The 15,814-nt window shown below is 38.9% G+C and overlaps 1 protein-coding gene across 1 annotated transcript in view; it reads right to left on the bottom strand.

Annotated features, from left to right (window-relative positions):
* LOC131167401 (uncharacterized) overlaps positions 1 to 13,818 on the bottom strand; it is a 29,406-nt gene extending 15,588 nt beyond the window's left edge. The window contains exons 1-5 of the mRNA XM_058126211.1: positions 13,642 to 13,818; positions 11,535 to 11,982; positions 11,386 to 11,478; positions 11,131 to 11,186; positions 10,964 to 11,019 (exon numbers count right to left, since the gene is read on the bottom strand). Of these exons, the coding sequence (XP_057982194.1) occupies positions 10,964 to 11,019; positions 11,131 to 11,186; positions 11,386 to 11,478; positions 11,535 to 11,982; positions 13,642 to 13,818 (830 nt within the window). The remainder of the gene's footprint in view (positions 1 to 10,963; positions 11,020 to 11,130; positions 11,187 to 11,385; positions 11,479 to 11,534; positions 11,983 to 13,641) is intronic.
* Between the last annotated feature and the right edge of the window lie 1,996 nt (positions 13,819 to 15,814).

Below are 15,814 nucleotides of genomic sequence, written 5' to 3'. Positions count from 1 at the left end.
CCAGGTGTGACTTGAGGGGGCGGTAATCCAGTCTGGAAGGATTAGTTCTAAATGACTGAGGTCAGCTCTGTGTTAATTTGACCTAGTTGTAAAGGTCGAGGTTGGCCCTGTGCTAATTGATCTTCTTGTATTTAGGTGCCTCTCCACCCGTTAAGTGAGCCTTAGTGTAATCCTTAGGGAGCCAAGGCGGGGATGTAGGCAGGATTGGCCGAACCATGATATCATATTCGATGTCACTTTTACATTTCCTACATTATATTCTACTTTATGCTTGATTTATATTTGCCTGCTAAATATACTGCATATCTGATTGACATGTCATTGTATCTAGTTGAGAAATACTGAAATTGTGGTGCATGTACTGAAAATTATTTAATATATCATATCTGCAATTTCATATATACTTAGATTGACCATAGGTTGAGTTTTACTGTAGTTGGATTAGATAATCTTAGGAAGAATTTTTAAATCTCTAATTCACCCCACTCTTGGGATTGCACCAAAGCTAACACAAAATAACTTGCTTTGGAGGCAAAGACACCAATTTACAAGAGAGATTACAAATAAAATTTCCTCACAATGAAAGACTTATAACGTAAAGCTCAAGGCAAACTCTTGAGAGATAGTAAAATGAGGCTAAAGAGTCTTGGCGTTCTCTCAAAAGGAAGCAAATAAAGCACAAAGATAGATTGAGAGAGAATGAAAGTAAAAGCACTTGGTTGTTCAATATGAATATCTTCTCACTCAAGGCTTAGGAGGGCATATATATATGTTGGATGAAAAATAGCCATTTTTTGCCTGTTGAAAACTATCATTAGGCTAATTACCTTGAGTGGCCGGTCGACTGCCCTTAGCAAAGGGTCAACGTTCGGTCTACTTATTGTTCCTTATTTTCCAATTTAAGCCTAGCCTTATATCTCCTTATAGATTTACAAGTATAGTACAGATAAAAGAATAAAAATACAAATAAATTAAACTTAACTCTTCAAATCTTTTCTCAATTCTTTAACTTCAATGGCTTTAATCCTATAGAACACAACTGAATCACAAAGCCATTAGTTCATAATATATTTGTTATCATCAACACTAGGTTAATGAAGCCTTGGGCAAAACCTTGTTCTTTAATTTGAAAACTCAAGTGAAAATCATTAGTCCATGTGCCGTGATTCATAATTTCTTTGAGTAGATTAGCCTTATGATTTATTATCATCTAAAGTTGATATTGCTTTAAGGCATGAAGAATTAGAAGAAATTAATGAAAGTAAGGAGGATGGAGCAAATGATCAAGTTGGGGTCCAACTATAGAGTTAAGAGCACCAGAGGGAGTCAAACAACCAAGCGTGGGAAAAAGGGTGGATACTTTGGCTCAAGCAGCATTTGTTGATTACATATGCAAGGCAAACATAGTTTCTTCGCATATAATTTTGGATAGACCTTTTCATGTACTTAATCTTCATATATGTTACTCAATGTGTTGTTTGTATAATTAGTTTTTAATGTTATTTTTTTGGGTTTAAGACCCATTCGTTCACATGATTCTTAAGATCTCAAGTTGACTTGGGTTTTGAAGTATCATTTGCCAAGCTAGATATGGTTGTTTTGTAGGTTATGAATCCAATAAAGCAATTGATATTGATTATTAAAGAAACTCACATGTATTGATATGCTTGAAATCATTCAAAATCACTAATCGAACAAACTAGAGTTTCTCTCAATTCTTAACCAGCTAGCTTTCAATGTCATTCTATCTTGAGTTTTAGGAGAGCGCATATATGTATAGTTTGGTTTAGTCCTTCAACCAAAGTCTACGATTGCCATAAAAGGTGCTAATTGTTAATGTCAAAAGTTTTTATGTCTTACACGAGATATTATCTATTTTGGGACATGGGCATCACAATATTTTTGTTAAAAGACATATATATAGTGGGGGTGAGCCCGAACTCTATAATCCAGTATTTCCCTTATAGTTGTGAACTAGTATAAGATTCAAAACTCTTATTCATAAATCCTTGATTTTCAATCCATATTTTTAGCTAATTTTTTTTAAACATTTCCATTTCCATTTCCATTAATGTTTAAATTTGAAAAAAGTATATATATATATATATATATATATATATATATATATATATATAAAGAGTATTTTAGTAATTTCTATCCTAATGTGTGCATTTTATTTCTTTCAAGCTTTGTCTTGATTCTTTTTATTTTTATTTATTTTACTTTAGATGTGTTTGGCTAATTATACATGTAGAAATTTACATTTGAATAATTTAATTTAAGGTTAATATATAGGATAAACACATAACCATTTTTTAGTCACGTGCTTATGCCTTTAAAACTCCAAGCAAACAATCCTATAACTTGACTTCTCAACAACCATATTGACACGTGTCTGCAATGAGTTTTTCCTTTTTTTGGCACTACTTTGATAATTAAATATACATTCCCACCATGCCCTATTACCAATATAGAGCAATAATCTTTCACCTTATCTAAAATATTAATATTTCAACAGTCATGTTTTGCATTGTGGCAAGCATATTCACTTTCCACCAATTTAGCTACTTTTTTCCCATAATCATTGCTCTTAGTTTCTAATTGTGAGCTACAATTTTCAAGGGAGTTTGATTAGGCAAAAATATCCTTTGTAGTAAATATAGACTTAACCTTTGTGATTGTTATGCAAATCAATGTGCAACGGAAACAAAAAATCTCATGATGCAACACTTACTAGTGAAATATATAGAAAAAAAAATCACACATATTATAATGAAAGCAATAAAACAATGATACGAAAAATTATGTGGTTCGGCAATGCCTACATCTATGGAAGTAAATGACAATGAATTTTTCACTATCTTGTGTTCAAAGACACTGAGTTACATCATACAATATGTATATACAACTTTCTTGGAAGTTTTTCCTCCAAAACCCAACCTATCCAACTTCCCAATTCAAAATTTGAAAATCAAAGCTGAGTAACCAAGCCAAATTGTCGATGGTTTCAGACATACCGTCGATGGTTTGAAGCCGAGACCAAATAATTGATGTAACAACACCAAAAACAGTTGTCTATTTCTTTGCACCTGGCAAAGCCGTTGACAATTTTAGGGAAACCGTCGACGGTTTCCTCGTACATGTCAGCTTCAATGTTTTCTATCATGTTTTCTCTTTGCACATATCTTCCACTCAACATATGAGCCACATATTATAACAATCTTCACTTAAGAGAATATATGCCCCTTAGGAGAAAATTGAAAACATAACCAGCTGCTCCATCTTGGGATAATAGGTTAGGACCGCCTCCGTCTAGCAATTGGAGACATTCACCAAGTCCAAGAAATGCTTGAACATATCCGTGGTAATTGGCTTTGTCAAGAAATTTGTTGCGTTCTTAGAAGTGTGAACTTTCTCAAGCACAAGTTCACCTAAAGAAATCAACTCCATAATCCTGTGGAACCTCACACACACACACACACACACACACACACATATATATATATATATATATATATATATGTTTGGTTCTTGCATGATTTACTTGGTTCTTCGCCAAATAGATGACACTCTGACTGTCACAACACAGCTAAACTCCACCTTGCTATATACCCACCTCCTTGATTAAACCTATAAGCCACAATGCTTTCTTGGTAGCTTCGACGACTGCTATATACTCCGACTCAGTTGTTGATAATGTAACCAAAGATTGTACCATAGACCTCCAACAAATAGGTTGTCCCATAAGGGTGAACACATACCCTGTTGTAGACCTCCTGTCATCTAGATCCCCTGCATAATCTATATAAACATATACCACAACTAATGAATCACTCTGTTGCCTGCCGAACATGATGCCATAGTGAGAAGTGCCCCATAAGTATTTGAAAATCTACCTGACGACATCCCAATGTTGTTTAACTAGATTTGAAAGAAACTTACTCATCACACTGACAGCTTATGTCAGGTCTGGTCTTGTACATACCATAGCATACATTAAACACACCACTACACTAGCATAGGAGACCTTTGACATGTCACGGATATTATCATCTATCCTTGGGCACTGAGCGGTAGATAATTTAAAATGATTCGCTAATAGTGTACTTAACGATTTTGCATTAGTCATGCTAAACCTTTCCAACACCTTCTCCACATAACTGCCCTAAGATAACCACAATCTTCCTGTAGTTCTGTCCCTATGAATCTCCATCCCAAGAATCTTCTTGGATGCATCCAAATCTTTTATGTCAAACTCTCTATTCAACAGAGTTTTCAACTGATTTACCTTAGTATTATCCTTCACAACAATTAGCATGTCATCAACATAAATCAACAAAAAAAATAAGAAAACCATCATCAAGACTCTTAACATAAATGCAACAATCATACTCACACCTCATGTAGCCTATCCAGATCAAATAGGAGTCAAAACATTTGTACCATTCCCTTAGAGACTATTTTAGCCCGTAAAATGACTTCTTCAATTTACAAACCAAATGCTTCTATTCGGGTTGACTGAACTCTTATAGCTATACCATATAAATCTGCTCCTCCAAATCATTATGGAGAACTGTTATTTTTACGTCCATTTGCTCCAATTGCATATCGTAATGTGCCACCAATCCCAACACTGCCCTAATGGAAGTGTGCCTAACCATAGGGGAGAAGATTTCATCATAATCAATCCCTTTGATTTATGAGTATCTCTTTGCTACTAACAGTTCCTTGAACTTATCTGTTAGAATTTGTGTATTCCCAAGAGGGGGGGTGAATTGGAATTTTAAACTTTTTCTCCTAGGTTAATGTATTTAACAACAGTATATGCACAACCTAGGGCCTGTCTATGCAATTTCCAAATGCGTAGATAAATATAATATAAAAATTAAGTCATACGCATCATTCACCCACAACATACATGTGCGGTAAATGTAAAGTGCGGAAATGTAAGCAAACACACGATATGTTATCGGGGTTCAGCCAACTGTGCCTACGTCCCCGCCTCAAGCTCGCAAGCAGGAGGATTCCACTAATAGCTCACTTAAGGGTGGAGCGACACCGTATACAACCAGGTCAAATTAACACAGGGCTGACCTCAACCTTAACCAGGTCAATTAGCGGGGCTGACCTCAACCTACACGCCTTAACAGGACGACGCACCTAGCTTTCCTAACCGGGTTTAAGCCAATCCGGGACTATTCCAGGGCTAGTCTCCCTCTTCAGGCCCGTGCCTGGAAATACAACCAAAGTGTATTACAATGAAATGGTACAGTGATTGTGCTTTCAAGTAAAGCATATATGTACCCAAATTCGCACAATAACATACACCACTATATGATTCAGTATGTAAGCTTAATGTGGTCTAAGATGTCAACTCTCAAATAGATTTACTATCGTTGTAATGAGTGCGTGAGAGTGCAAACGTAAATTATCTTTGTATCACAGGATATTCAATCTAAGTGCTCAAACAAAGATATTATCCAAACTTCATATATTTCAATCAACAAGTTTTCTCAATACATATATGTATATGAAGCTCTAGCAACGTATAAATTTGGTTTGCAAAAAGGATACTCAATCTTTGTATTCAGCAAGGGATATATGAGTTAACGAATATTGCAACAAAGATTTTATCACACTAGCAAATATCTCATCAAATATTTTCGAGATAAAAACACAGTAGATATTTGAAAATGTTTTTGCAACCAAAATGAAAATACCAACTTCTTAAGATGTTGCAACGAAGGTGCAAATCTTAGAAGATCTATCAAAGTTTTCTTAGGATAGACTTATTAACAAAGTCTCCTAAGAATACTTAGGTTTAGCTCTCAATCAAAATAAATCAGTCAAATATGAATGGGAGAGCAAACCTATTAAATATAAACACTCAAAACCAACTTACAAATGATGTAGGCAATATGAGAACGTAGGATTGAGTGTGTGGAGCTTGGAAATGAGTGTTATAGGGTTTTGGTTTTTCAAAGAATTTTCCCTAATCAAAGTGACTAATCCCACACTAATTTTCTCAAATGAACTTGTATATATAGGCAATGGAGAAAATATGACCGTTGGGGACCTATTGGGTATTATTAAAAAAGTTTAATGACGTTTTAGGCATTTTAACCCTGTTTAGAAAAATATTAACCACGGTAAAAATTGGACCAACCCGAGAGGTCCGGTCGACCAGAAATGGTTCGGTCGACCAGGACTCAAGTGGCTCGGTCGACCAGGGGCATTTTGAATTGAGTGGTCGGTCGACCGGGCAAGGGCGATTTTCTAAAACTCCGAGGTTCGGTCAACCGGCCCCTTTTTGAACTGCATGGCTCGGTCGACCAGACCGTTGGGAATCCTTTCAAGACCCCTCGGTCGACCAGGTAGTTGGAGTACAAATTTGGTCGGTCGACCGGGAGGTCAAACTGTTGACTCCCAGGTGGTTCGGTCGACCGAGGTCAAATGACCTATAAGGGCTCGGTCGACCGGGCCTGGGTCAGATAGTTGACCTGGACCGGTTTCGGTCGACCGAGCCAAATTGAACTGAATTGGCCGGTCGACCGAAAGTGCACCAAGTGTGCATTTCGGTCCCGTATCGACCCAAACAATTCCTATTCAAGTGCCTAACAAATATATGTGAATATGTGTGTTGTCCTAAGGTCACTTGGGGTCCAATTTGAAAGCACCGAAAAAATCCGGTGTCGGTGGACCTTCGGTCAACCGAAGGGGACCCTAAGGTCTTTCTACGGTCCTTTCTCATTCATGGTTCGGTTTGAGCTTACGTAGTAAATCATACATGTGATGTGCGTGAGCTTATTACAAACCGAATGCCCTAATTACTATTACAGACAACTTCACTGAAAAGTATTACAATTAAGAGTTATGAAATTGTCTTCAAGCCTTTCTTGCTTTGTGCACATCTTGATCTTATCATTCTTGATTCCTGCACAAAACTCAACCACTCATTAGATTCAATGAGTATTTGTCATAATCAAAACCGGGCGTGACCAATAAGGTCAACAATATCTTATTCCTTTTCTGATACTATTTTCTTCTTCATATACACCCATTTGCAACCTATTGCCCTTTTCCCTTCTAGAAGCTCCACCAAAATCCATGTGTGGTTCTTATGTAATGACTCCATTTCCTCTACCATAGCACCCATCCATCTACTTTTCTCTTAGCTATGCACCACCTCTTGAAAAGTAGTTGGATCCTTGCAATTGGTAATGAGAGCATAAGACACCAAATCATCAAATCCATACTTAGGCGGTGGTTTGCTAGTGCATCTGGGTCCGTGTATAACTATACTGTCATCCTGCTGGTTCTAAGCTAGAACTCTATGCATTATGAACACCGTCATCATTGCCCTGACTCTCTAACTCCACTTGCACAATATGCTCATTTATGCTCCAATTATATGGCGCTTGCTTCTCTTCACCTTCCTCCTAAGTATGCTTCACCACGACTTTCTCATCAAATATCACGTCTCTACTGATCACCACTTTGTTTATCATTGGATCCCATAATTTAAACCCTTTCACACCTTTTTAATACCCTAGAAGAATGCATCGTATAGACTTTACATCAAGCTTTGATCTCTCCTTACTAGAAATGTGTACATAGGTTGGACAACCAAATACTCTCAAACTAGAGTAGTTTGCCACATTACCTATCCATACCTCCTCTGCAACTTTCCCCTCTAGTAATGCCCTTGGTGATTGGTAAGCTCGTAAAGGCTTGGGTCCTTAACTACCAAAAATAATATTTATAAAACCTAACTAATCCCAAGTTCTGCAAAAAGTGAGGGAACTCAGGTGTCGATCCTTAGGGACTTAAAGCGCAATTATCAAACCATTTCCAAATCAGTATATTGTAGCCTTGTGTAAAAGAAAAGTAAAAAAGATTGTATTTTTCAAGGTGTTTTCTAACAATCTACTAGAAAGGAAAAAAAAATTATATTAACCTTACTCCTGCAAAGTAGTGCTCAATCATGAATCACTTACTCCTGCAAAGTAGTGCTCAATCATGAATCAACTTTAGGATGTCGTGTGTGTAATCTAAGTTCTATCAGTTTACCGTATTAAGCTAACCGAGAATTAGCTAAACGATCTAAGGAGCCATTCGATGGAATAGGGTAGCAAGGGTGCGCCAACCGTCTATAGTACGGTCGAGAATCAGAGTATACTTTATCACAATGATCACAAGAACCTCTATAGGAGACCGTAAGCTAGTACGTGTAGTAGGCTAGACTGAAGATGTAGAAGTGCTGTCCTATCTACTAAGTGTTCATCACAATCAGAGCTATAAAAGAAAGCATGTAAATCAAAGCAGTAAAGGAAAGCATTAAAGAGAAAGCATGTAAAGATGGCTTCTTTATTGCAGAACAAATCTTCTGTCACTAATGATCACTCATACACAAAGAAAAGCAGAGCAGGAATGCAAATAAAAAAGCATGTAAATTTAATCTACAGTGATTCTTAATGGCGTTTAAGGTCTGTCACTACCCCAAAATCGGCTAAAGAGGAACCCAAAGAACATGTTCGTAGCTATAACTTATACCCATTAGGGTATACAAGATTTGGGATTCAAAAATGGCAACTTTTATAAGTGTCTCGTGATGCAGATCGTCAGTTTCAACCAGGTCGCATCCATGTTCTTCCTCGATTGTGCCCTAGGCGGAGCTCCCAGGAAAGCAGGAATTTGAATTCAGCTATTCCTGACATAGTCGCTCAATTAGGTCTTGTTGGTTGAGTAAATGATTGATACTTGCACGATCTCGGGGTTCAAGAAATCTTAGGAACTTGACTTTGTCACTCGTAATAGTCTCTCTGGTCGAGCATTTGGTCGAGACTCTTAGTAGTTCTATCTTCAGTAAACTTCAATATCTAGACCTAGTCATCCCAAAGAGTCATTGTGTCAAGGACTTGGTTAAACCTTGTAGTTGTTCTATTTCAGGCTTGACCTTGGAGTCTACATCTATTATCTTGGTGGCCCTGTTGGTAGCTAGTCGCTCCACATGGTCGAACAAGATTTTCTTCCTTGAATGCACCGAAGCTCTAAGGACTTGGTTAAACATCTAACTTGAGTTCTAAGTGTCCTAAATATTCCCTTGGCTTCTTATAATGCCTAACTTCATGGTTTTTAACCTATTTTCCCCAAAACACGAACAAACCTTACATAACTCTGAACTATGTTAACAAAAGGTTACCTACAAGATAAAAGAGAACAAACAAAGGTAATGAGGGTCTAAAATCATGCATTTTAGGGACTCATCAAAACCCCCAACTTACACTTTACTAGTCCTCGAGCAAAGCAAAAAATAAGAAAACTAAGAAAATCCTAACTACCTCCTCTTTCGTGGAAAATATGGTTGTATTTACCATATGCAAAAAGGCTTTAAACCCCTAGGTTGACCTTAGTGGATGAGTTCTATTCTTGTGAGGGTTTCTAGGGAAATACTCACAAACACCATTTCCAATGAACATTAGATAAAAGCATATGCAACTCAGTCATACCATTTTACATACAAGTATGTCACCTAATTACATACAAGCTCTGTCCTTCATGACTTCACTATACAGACAACTCCAAAACGAATCACTCATGCAAGTCTCAAAATGATATAGTCATCAAGAAAATCATAACTCATGGATAATCAACCAGCAATTGCAATTTAGAGTTAATAGTCATGTAAATTCAAGTATAAATAGGCAATACCACAAGGTATGTGTAGGGTGTATGATTTGTCACACTTAAAGTACCCTTGGATACCTACAGAATGGTTGTCTTGACTCAACCTCACTGGTATTCCCTCAAAATCACTCAAAGAAAATGGGTTCACTCTCATATGTGAGGAAGAATGTAAAGATCAAACATCTCACATATTTTAAGGAACAACACTAAAATATGGAGTGAACTAGTCTCGAAAGGAATCCAACCTATTTATGAGGTGTTGGGTCCATCACCCTAGCATCTTCTCACTTGCCACATCCAACCAAGACCACCCTAGATTGACTCATTCATAGACTAGGCTTGAATACAACAAATGCATCGGTCAGCTAAAAACTCCTTATACATGTAGAAGTGTGGAGTTGTGTCCCTAGCTTGACCTTTTTATATTCATTTGGAGCAGGTATATATTTTTCTTTTCATTCCTCTGCATTTCTATTTCTCTTTTTCTTTCTTATGCACATTCTTTTCATTTTCTTTCTTCTTATGGTCAATTAGGACAATCATTACACTCTTATGTTGTCTTCATACCACCAATGGAAATTGAGCTTGAACAAGAGTCCACGAAATAAGTCTATCACTAGGAGTGGCTTAATTTTCACGTCTTGAGTAAGCTACAAGGTTTAGGTTTATATCTCCCCACTCGATGTCACCTCTAGGCTAGCAAATGCAAGAACAAAGACTAGTGTACAAGGAATATCCAGAAAATAGAAGGAAAGTTGAGTTTTATAAATTCAAAGTTTGACGTCAACAACTCAATAATTGATCAACAGGCTCAATAGTATCTCATAAGGTGTCATAGTCACCACGGTTGTTCTCTCAGTGCTCTCAAGGAACCCTAAGTGTTTAAATCACATGTAAGTGTATCCTAGCCTTATGGAATACCATGTAAATAGCAGTCTTTACACAACCATATTAAAGTGAATGAGTTATTAGTCAATTATCCTAGAGTTTCAAAGCATATATTGACCATAGTATGTAAGACTAAACACCAGTAACTCACTACTTCGTTAGTGAGCATAACAAAATTATATAACTGATAAACTTATGCATGTAAAATTTAAGTGATATAGAAGTATATAAAGGGTATGAACAGTGTTAAAGTGGCATAAAGGGAACATTGTTCATTGAAAATTTTAAATTTTGTCATTTTTGTGCTTAAATGTGCCATGTAGTGTTTCCTACCCCTACCCCCAACTTAGAACTTCAGTGTCCTCAGTGAAGTATGGAAAGAGAGAACCTGGAGTGCATGGTAGAGGAAACACTGCATGGTGCAATGAGAAGTAAATGGTGTACCTGCATCAACACATGAAATTCTAGAAATAGCACAAGAAAGCATAGACACATCAAAGTACAAATGGCGTAGTCGAAATCACCAGATAATTTTATTAACACTCATGGCAATACACTGGTAATAGAAAGCATAATAGGTGTAGTTACAACCTTGTTAATAGCATGGTGAGCTATCAAAAAGGAAAATAGACAAAAAAGAAAGAAAACAAGCTATATAGTTGAAGCGGTCATCAAAGGTTTCAAAAACTGGCCTTAGGCCCTGTTTAATATTTCTTAATTGATCTGGTTCTGAAGGGCTACCTCCCAAGTCCCCAGATGCGTCAGATGGAATACCTGCCACAGACTAGTGGGCCTCATCAGAATGTGTACTCGTAGCGGCCCCCTCCTTCGTAGAAACATAAGTTGATGAAACTGGAACTAGAGATGGCACATGAGAAGGTGCCTGTGAAGCTAGCTCAAGTTCTATTGGAGGGACAGATGAAGTAGATAGTGGAGAAACAATCCTATATCTATTATACCGACAGATGATGGGGGTTCTTGGAGTTTAAGAGATACTAATAGCTGTGGTAAATCTATTGGTAGAATTTGAGCATTGGTCACAGGTGGAACTGGAAGGATAGATGCCAAAGGAGGTGAGGGTGGAATGACTGGCTCTATATGACCAGCGTCCTCAAGAATTTGTACGAGGGACTGAACCTTGCCTGTGGTGGCAACTAGGGGTGAGGTCACAGTAGGAAAAACCTCTTCGTCCCTCTCTCCAGAGGAGTCAATCTTAATCATAATCTCTAGACTAGCTAGTGAAGTGGCTTGGGGGGCAGAAGGTTGATGGGCTGGAGAATGCCCTAATGGTGAAGCTGTGGGAGGTGGGGGATGCAGTGGGGAGGTAGAGGGTGTAGGAGTAGGAGCTGGGGCTACATTTGGTTTTGATGCCTCAAAGAATCCCGGTAGGATAACTGACTCAGCTTTCTATAGGAAGCTGATACGAAGAATCTCGAAGATGGCTTGAAAACCCTGGCTTATCTCCCATCGTGTCACTACCACCTCAAAACCAAGGAGCTCAACATCATGGCATAGATAACCTAGCTTTTCCCCTACTTGAGGCATAGAAGGGGATGTTGGTAAAGGAGGTACCGCTGTGGACGCGAAAGGGTGCATCCATTGTCCTCCTTTTCTTCTTTAGGGCTCGGCAAGGAGGAGGCAAGGGTAAACGTGGGGGCTCATCCTCGATATCATAAATGAATCTTGGTACTAGAAATTCTGACCCTGGGGCACCTTCAAAGGGCGCCCACTTATGCACCTTCAATGGTGCCGTGGCGATTAAGCTTAAGCTCTAGCCCCATGTCTTTTCTATGGTAACCTCGCCAATCTAAATGTGCTCATCAGGATTTCCTAAATCAAATTTTTTCTTCAATAGGATGGCTATAATCAGCAGGGCATATGGAATGAGAGATTTCTTACATTCTTGACCTGACTTTGAGGAGTTAAGGGGTACCCATGGAATAGTATCCATTTCCTGATTGGACCAAACTTGATTAATCAGGGTTTGTGTTAGTTCGAATGAGGCACCCTGCACAGTAGTAATCCAGACCTCCGTAGTGGGGTTATGCTCCATATTAGTGTAAAATTCTAGCATCAGTTGTGGATGACATGTCATGGTTGGTGGGGTCATATAGTGGTTGAACTTCTTTGTTTGAAAGATTTTGACACAACACTTCTTGCATGGATGGGCACAAGTTTCCCCCATTTGGAACACATACATTGGCTTCAGATCATAATCGTTGTGGATCATCTTTTGAGCCACGTCCCCTCATCTCCTCCTCTCCATTCTGGCTAAGCCATCTAGCCACTCACTGTTGTTGAAACAGGAGGCATATGCTTAGACCCTGACGATGAAGGTTCATCTCTTAGTTGAATGGGAGCCCTCATTCATTTGGTAATGGCGTGAGATGACTGGGTTTTCTTAGAAGCAGCCTTGGATACTGGTCGGCGAGGCATTTTTCGAATACCGAGGAATGAAATGAAGGAATAAAAATGCCACTCACCTGAAACCCTAGAGGGTCGCAGATCAGGAACCACGTACAAGGGGGGTTGCAACCGAGGTTAAGATTCACCAGAGTGGTGGCTGAAATTTTGTCAAGGTTCGAGGAGGATGGATGAAGCTTGGGCGACATGGACAGAGTGGGTGCGACGAGGTATGATCGAGAGGGAGGGAGTTTTGGAAGTGGAATATCGCGAGGGAAAAAGAGTTTTTAACCATTTTTTTATATTCCCGACCAGGTCGTACAAACTTTAGTGCTGGTCACTCACTTGGTCTAACTTCTCGGTATTTTGAAAATTTAGATAACTTTTAGAGCATCGACCAGGTCGCTCGTGAGCGTATTGGTCATGCCTGAATTGCACCCCAAACTACCTAAAACTTTTCACTCTAACCCTATTTACAATACTATGTACACCCTAAGAACGCACCATGAAAAGAGTAGATAAATAGAAATCCTCGGGTTGCCTCCCGAAAGTGCTAAGTTTACTGTCTTCATCTAGATGCATCGAAAGCAAATATCAAACTCATCTTGGTTGGATAATAAGCATGTCTTCCCCCATTTCTTTTGTGAGCCATGTTTTACTTACCCAGATGCTTCCCTCCAAACTGGAGACCATATCACGACTTGAAAGAATCTCCTCATATGGGTCATCCGGATTAGACATGGAGGGGCTCTCAGGTTGAAGTATCTCCTCTAAAGGGTTCCTAGATAAAATTGAGGAGATCACATCGTTAACGCATTCATCGATCATATCGACGTCCATAGCTTGGACATCCTCAGGTGGATGTTAAGATGCATGGAATATGTTCAATTGGAGCTTCATATTACCAAAGGACACATCCATAATCCCTGACCTACATTGAATACAGGCGTTGGCTGTGGCCAAGAAGGGTCATCCTAATAAGACAGGGATCTGGTCCTTGGCTGGGTCAGAGGGTTCCATATCCAAGACTATGAAGTCATAGGATAGTTAAACTCTTCAAATTTTACCAAGATGTCCTCTATTACACCCCGGGGTCTTTTCACTAACCTATAAGAAAAACTCAAGGTTAATGGGGTGGATTCCAGCTCTTCCAAGATAAATTTCTTGAAAACCGAGTATGGCAGAAGGTTCATGCTTGTTCTTAAGTCCAAAAGAGCCCTATCAATTATGTAATTGACATTTACACATGAAATAGTTGGAGCACCAGGGTTTTTCAGCTTTGGAGGGAGGTGACTTAAGAGAATTGAGCTTGCATGCTTGGTCAACCTAACTTGCTTGTTCATATGCACCCTTGATTTTTGCTTTTACGTGCATAGGTGCTTGTGGAACTTGGCGTACGCAGGCACTTGTTTCATGGCATTTGTGAGAGGGATATTGACCTTAACTTGATGGAACGTGTCCATGATGGATTTAGTGGTGATCTCCTTCTTAAATTTGGAGGGTGTAAGAAAAGCTGCTGGGTAAGGTGCTTTAGGAAAGTAATGGGGGGTTTGCTCCACTTCTAGAGAGGGTAGGTGTCTCAGTATCAGCTACCGAACTGGGAGAAGGAGGATCGTTTGGTTCATCTTCAGTTTCTTTCCTCGTCTTCTCCCTACCTTTCTCTTGTTCAATTTTCTCCCCTACCCTATTATTAACCTCCTTACCATTCCGGAGAATGGTGACAGCCCGAGTTCACTTAATATATGATGAAGGTCTAGCTGTAGGTTCATTCTCTACCCTATATTGACCCTTAGGGTTCATTGAAGGCTGATTTGGAAGCTTGCCTTCATCTCTCTTACTTAAGGACATTGCTAGTTCCCCACCGTATTCTTGCAGCTCCTTACCCTGTAGCTCTCCATGCACCTTTTAAATCTAAGAAGGAGACCACTACTGAATCCATCATGGACACATTTAAGCAAGTTAAGGTCAACATCCTTTTCCTAGATGCCATCAAACAAATACCTGCATACGAAAAATTCCTCAAGGATCTATGCACGCAAAAGTGTAAATCAAGGATGCATATGAGCAAGTAAGTCAAGTTGACCAAGCATGCAAGCTCAATCCTTTTAGGTTACCTTCCTCCTAAGCTAAAAGACCCTGGTGCTCCAAATATTTCATGTGTAATCGGTAATTATACCATTGATGGGGCCCTATTGGACTTAGGAGCCAGCGTAAACCTTCTACCATATTCGATTTTCAAAAAATTTAATTTAAGAGAGCTGAAGTTCACCTCGGTAACATTAAGTTTTGCTGATCGGTCGATGAAAAAACCCCAGAGTGTAATAGAGGACGTCTTAGTTATGGATGATGAATTCTACTATCTGGTTGACTTCATAGTCTTGGATATGGAAACCTTTGACCCAACAAAAGATCATATCCATGTCCTGTTAGGACGTCCTTTTTTCGCCATGGTAAATGCCTGTATTCGATGTAGGATAGGGATAATTGATGTGTCCTTTGGTAACATGCAGCTTCAGTTGAATGTATTCCACGCATCTCAGCATCCACCTGAAGACACCCATGATTTGGACGTCGATATGATTGATGAGTGCGTTGAGGACATTGCTCCTTTGATTTTATGGAGGAATCCTTTAGGGGAAACGATTCAACCTGAGAGCAATCCTCTACCCTCTATCTAACCTTGATGACCCCTATGAATAGATTCTTTTAATTTGTGATACAATCTCTTGGTTAGAAGGGAAAATCTGGGTAAATGATACATCGTTCAAGGAAGAAGGGGAGGACACAATGCTTGTTATTGAACTAGGATGATTTCAAGGTGTACTGTTGACACATC

This window comes from Malania oleifera, chromosome 11 (genome assembly GCF_029873635.1).
Source record: "Malania oleifera isolate guangnan ecotype guangnan chromosome 11, ASM2987363v1, whole genome shotgun sequence".
NCBI classification, from domain to species: domain Eukaryota; kingdom Viridiplantae; phylum Streptophyta; class Magnoliopsida; order Santalales; family Ximeniaceae; genus Malania; species Malania oleifera.
Note: the sequence above shows the minus strand (reverse complement) of the source record. Positions and strands in the feature narration are given on the sequence as shown.